This window comes from Prionailurus viverrinus, chromosome B2 (assembly GCF_022837055.1).
Source record: "Prionailurus viverrinus isolate Anna chromosome B2, UM_Priviv_1.0, whole genome shotgun sequence".
Lineage (NCBI taxonomy): Eukaryota > Metazoa > Chordata > Mammalia > Carnivora > Felidae > Prionailurus > Prionailurus viverrinus.
The window spans coordinates 89,795,222-89,801,127 of record NC_062565.1 but is presented as its reverse complement, the minus strand read 5'-3'; the positions used below and the strand labels follow the sequence as shown (position 1 = coordinate 89,801,127).

The 5,906-nt window shown below is 38.5% G+C and overlaps 1 protein-coding gene across 1 annotated transcript in view; it reads left to right on the top strand.

Moving 5' to 3' along the window:
• The first annotated feature begins 34 nt into the window (after nucleotides 1-34).
• The window catches only part of FAXC (failed axon connections homolog, metaxin like GST domain containing), a 101,190-nt gene continuing 95,318 nt past the window's right edge, over nucleotides 35-5,906 (top strand). Inside the window, exons 1-2 of the mRNA XM_047858358.1 lie at nucleotides 35-130; nucleotides 2,597-2,692. Of these exons, the coding sequence (XP_047714314.1) occupies nucleotides 2,631-2,692 (62 nt within the window). The 5' untranslated portion in view covers nucleotides 35-130; nucleotides 2,597-2,630. The remainder of the gene's footprint in view (nucleotides 131-2,596; nucleotides 2,693-5,906) is intronic.

Below are 5,906 nucleotides of genomic sequence, written 5' to 3'. Positions count from 1 at the left end.
TTTTTATGCCTCTTGAAATTTGAGAGTCTCTGGCTTTTTCTGAAAGTCCCGATGCTATATAAGGACATTCATAGAGGCTGTTGACCCAGTGTGACAAACATGGACTGAATTCATGTGACCCAGGTAGAAGGTAAGCTTTTAACTTCCTAGCATTTTTACCTTTAAGCTCATGTTTTCTATCTTCCTTTGTCACTGTTAGATTGAGCTCTCCAGGCAAACACTTCGCAGCCATCTTGGCATATCATTTGCTTATTCTCAAAAGTATTTTAGGGGAGAAAACTGAAATTTAAAGAATTAAAAGAGGAAATTTAATTTCACTTGCTACTGTGAAATTTTTTTAATGAAATCAGGTATTTACTTACCATAAGATTTTTTTAATTAAAAAAATATTTATTTATTTTTGAGAGAGAGGGGGAGAGATAGAGTGAGTAGGGGAGCAGCAGAGAGAGACACACACACAGAGTCTGAAGCAGGCTTCAGGCTCTGAGCTGTCAGCACAGAGTCTGACATGGGGCTCGAACTCACAAACCTCGAGATCGTGACCTGAGCCGAAGTCAGATGCTTAACCGACTAAGCCACCCAGGTGCCCCACACAAATGCTATTGTGTAACTAGGGTGCTAAAAATTAGGAGCTTCCATTGACCTCCATGTAAAGTTAGATTCTTAGTCTGAATTCTAGTAGTTTTATTACAAAAACAAAGCTTCCTTGTTCTTTCTCTTAGAAAAAAAAAAGTGTTGGTATAAAAGATTAATCTAAGAACCATGCACTGAAATTGATTAAAAAGCAGTCCCCCAAACAAATATATTTATTTTAGAGGAAAGAAAACACTAACTTTCAGTTATTAAAAATACACTGTTAAGTGCTAGAAATTCAGGATGATTCAGTATCAGCTACTTCGGTGTTTCACTTGACTTCCAGTGGAATGAAGCGATGAAAATTTCATGCCCTCCGTGTATAACCTAATTTGATCTTTCAGGCCAATTTCAACCAAATTTCAGGAGAAATGGGCTCAAAAAGATACTACAGTTTTTTAAAATGTATATTTGTAGAGTGAGGATTGCCCAGCTGCAAATTTTTAATTTTGAGAACTACCACCTTTTGAAAAGCAGTAATCTAGCAATTAGGCTATGCTGGGGAGTTTAATCTGCAAACCTTCCCTGAGGAACTCTGGGTTCATGAGAATGTCTTGCAAGAAAAAATGATGGAGACTTTATGACTCAGAGTCCAGCAAAAGAGACTGTAACCCTGTCTTAGAATGAAAAAGAACAAGGCTGAGAGAGTAAGAAGGTGAATTGGCAGGCAGTCTTAGTTTGGGGTGAAGGGAACAACTGTGGGAAGCTAGGAAGTCACCTGGACCATGGACCACCTGTGGTCCTGGAGGGAGTCAGATTGCTCAGTGAGACTACAATGATCAAAACTATTAGACCATTTAAGGTTGGCTCAAAATGCTACAAGCACTAGGAGAACGAAACTTTCAGCACTTAGAAGTAGCTACGAACGATGGCAGGAACATGGCAAGACAGGTGGTGACAAAAGAGAGGTCTAGTAGTGTCGCTTTTCCCAAAACTTGCACAAGGAGCAGTGGGATCCAGCACCCAGCACATACATGCTAAACCCCTTTGGAACCTGAAAGAGCCTTCTAGAGTCAGGATTCTAGAAACTAACGTGGTTAAGAGACTAGAATAAAAAGCAATGGCAGTTGTTACTAAAGCTTTGATTTTTCCCAAAGTTACTATGTTCTGGGGAAAATAGGTACTATGCAGGGATATAAAACATTGCTGTATTTGTGTGGTCTATATTTTTCCTGAGGACAAAACATAACAAAAGAATCTTCTTTAAATCTTTTAATTTATGTCTGGACGTTTGCTTGCGGCGCTAGAAATGCTATCACTTTGTCCCCTAAATCATGCCTGAGTGCTCTCAAATGAAAACATCAATATCGTTGCAACCTGTGATCTTAAGAGACTTTCTATTTTTTGATGAACGTGTTTGGATTTGGAAAACGGGAGGGATGCCATTTGGGTACTAAGGTTGAACATTTTGTTTGATTATGATTTGTTAACAGAGTCATTTTGTAGATAAGCTTCAGACTCCACAGAGAGCCATTCTTTGTAGGTATCTTGCTTTAGAAAATTTGTTCAAGGTGTTCCCACTGTTCCAGTTGATTTCACAATGGATAATTGGAAAGCTTACGGAATGATGTCTGTCCTATGTTTCCTTCCCCTCCCCAACACAGCCACACATATCAAAAGAGTTGTCTCCATTTCCTCATTCTGTAACTTCTCAGTTTACTCTGGTCTGCCTTCCTCCATTATTGTTTAATTGAAACTGTTCTCACCACAGTCACAAATTGACCAGGTGACTATACCTAGAGACCACGTTTCAGCTTTTACTCATTGACTTTGTTGATTACCTCCCTTCTTTTACCTTTCTCCTTTATTTTCAGGACTTCACCCTCTTTGACTAACTGCTCCTTATCAGCTTGAGTTCCCTCTTTTTGCTCTACCCACCTGTTGGCTTTAGTTGGATGGCTCCCTATACCCACACTTTTATAGTCTTCTGTAAATAAATCTTCCTCAAATTATCTTATTTCAGATGTGCCATCTGTTTCCTGTTTGGGCCCTCACTGATGAACGAACTCAATGCCAGCCTCTTCTTAAAACCCTTCAGTGGTTTTTCATTGCTCCTAAGGTAAAAGACCTAAATCCCTCAACATGGCTACCAAGTCCAGACATGATCTGGCCCTGCCTGCCTCTCAAGCTTCATTGTTTATTTTTTGACAAGTATATGCTGGATTTCAGTAACAGAAGAGTCCGTTATAGTTCTTTCGAATTATCTTAAACTTTGCATTTAAAAATAATTAAAGGGGCGCCTGGGTGGTTGAGCCGGTTAGGCATCTTCAGCTCAGGTCATGATCTCACGGTTCATGAGTTTGAGCCCTGCATCAGGCTCTGTGCTGACAGTGCAGAGCCTGCTTGGGATTCTCTCTCTCTCTCCCTGTCCCTCCCCTGCTTTCTCTTTCTCTCTCTTTCTTAATAAATAAAACTTTTTTAAAAAGTTTAAAAATAATTATAATTTGAGACTTACAAAAAAATTTCCAAAAATAATTCAAAGTGTTCCGATATACCCTTCATTCAGCTTCCCAAATGTTATCTTTGACCAAAATACAATAAACCCAGAAAATTAACTTTGACACATTTCTAATTTGTAGATTACAACCTAATCTACAAATCTTATTGAAGTTTTATTAATTGTCCCATTAGTGTCTTTTTTAGGGGGAAACAAGATCCCACATTGCATTAAATTGTCATGTCTGAGTCTTCTTTAATTTGGGACAGTTCCTCTTTCTGTCTTTGTCATTCATGACTTTGAGACTGACATAGCACTGGACATTTGTTTAAAATGTACCTCAACTTGTTTGTTTTTCTGATTTTTCTTCACAATTAAATTCAGGTAATGTGTTTTTGGCAAGAACATCACCGAAATGATGTGCCTTTCTCAGGGCATCCTGTCAGGAGACACATGATGTCAATATGTCTTGTTACTGGTGATGTTAAGCTTGATCATTCAGCTAAGGTGGTGTCTAGCAGATTTCTTCACCATAAGTTATATTTTTTCCCTGTATGATGTATCTCACCTTATTGTGAGATACTTTGAGAATATGTACATACTCTATTTTTCATGCTTCTGCCCACTAGTTTTATGATCCATTGATGATTCTTGAAACACTTATGACTGTGGTGTTTGTTTAGTGGTAATTTTCATCATCTACACTTATTAATGGAATTCTGAAAGAAAGAACTGTCCCTTCTCCCCCATTTCCTCATTGATTTAATTATTTGTTTTTATTAGTATGGACTCATGGACATTGTCTTATATGGGTTATAACCTATTGCTATCATTGTCATTACTTAAATTGTCCCAGATTTGGCCATTGGAAACCCTTCTCATATCCTTTCATGTCCCTGCAATTTTTCAAGCACTTTCCATGTCTGGTGTCACAGGTACTCCAGGCTCAACTTGTATTTGTCCTGATCTAGCCCTGGCATTCAAGGAGTCCCAATTCCTTTTCCTGGAGAATAGTATTTAGAAACCAAGATCTGAGCACTAAGTGTCCTTATATTACTGGGTGTCATTGCTTCTAGATCCCCTCGGCAGACAGAGCTAGGTATATGAATATATATTCCTGCACACATCTATACTTGTTTCTCTCCCCACTCCCAGGAGCCCCCCGTGTGTGTATGACTGTGAATTCATTCTGATACCTCTGATGTCAGTCCAACATCACAGGATTTATTCTAGAATTTCTTCTTTCTTTATTTTACTTATTTTCTCAATCCTAGAATTACTCATCATTTCACAATTGCTAACTCATACTCCTATGAGAACAATTTATTATTATTTTAATTTTAGACAGTGAGAGTACTCGTAAGTGGGGGAGAGAGGTAGAGGAAGACAGAAAGAATCTCAAGTAGAGGAAGAGAGAGAGAATCTCAGCACAGAGTCTGACACAGGGCTTGATCCCATGACCCTGGAATCATGACCTGAGCCAAAATCGAGTTGGCTGCTCAACCAACTGAGCCACCCAGGCACCCCAAGAAACAAATTTAATTTAACCTTAGTATATATAGTTAAAATACTATTTTCTAAAGTTACATTGAGTTAGTTCTTTTCTTCCCCATCCACCTCGGTCTGGTTATGTTGTTCATTGTAATCAGTTTCTAATCATATGTATTCAGTTAGGTTCATGTGTTGCTATTTGTATTACTTTTTGGGTTCTCCCTCCCCAACATCCTGGCTGACTTAAATTATTTACTTTTAGGGTATGTGCCATTAACATGTCTCTAAAAGTCAGAACTATACAAGCAGTTCTACTCCGAGAACTGTTACTCCCCCCTGTCCTTTCTACTCCCATACCTCATACATCTCATTCTTTCCACTTCAGTCCCACTTACGGCAGGTACCCAAGTGCATTATTTTTTGGTTTGTCACATATGCGTGTACATACATGTTTTACACAAATAAACAGATACATGCATATTTTCTTACTTCCTGTCTTGCTTATAAGAAAGGTAGCCAGCCAGAGTAGCGTTTCACTCTTTGTCTCAAGTCTCGGTGTGGTTACATTCCGCTCAGTTCTCCCTCCGCTCAAGCACATTCAAACTCCCTAACCAGCGTCCTGCCTCCCCCACCTTAGTTCATTGTACTTCTTCAGGCCTCAGCCCAAGCATCACCTCCTCTTGGAAGCATCACCTCCTCTGGGAACATTCCTGACTAGGGCAGATACCTCTTTTAACATTATACCATTTTCCCTTTTTTTTGTAGCACTTAACATAATTATAGACTTAGATTTATTTGTGTAAATAGTTGATTAAATTCTGTTTCATATACACACTATGTGGGCTGGACCATTGTCTTGTTTCACTGTTATATGCCCTGACCTAGCTCAGTGCCTGGACCTTGATATTTGTTTGTTGAATGGGAAAATGAGTGAATGAAATGCTGGTAATATATTTCAGTGAAATTTCAATGAAGTCAAATAATTTGGATAATCTAACAGGTTATTACTGGTTATTTTTAAATGATAAGCTATGCACATTTACTTTACCTTGGGGCTGCTACTACCTTCACAAAAACCCAAATAAATAAATACAGTTTTTCTTGAGGTTCTGTATTTAATCTGCCTCTCTTTTTAGTCTCAATTTCCCTTATCTTTTTCTAAGAATATGGTCTGTTTTCATTTCCAATGCCTGAAGAGTCTCCCTTTTTTCTTCCCTGTGATGATTTCTCAGTGACCCTCTTTTTTATTTTAATTTTTTTGATGTTTATTTATTTTTGAGAGAGAGAGAGAGAGAGACAGAGCACGAACAGGAGAGGAGCAGAGAGAGAGGGAGACACAGAATCT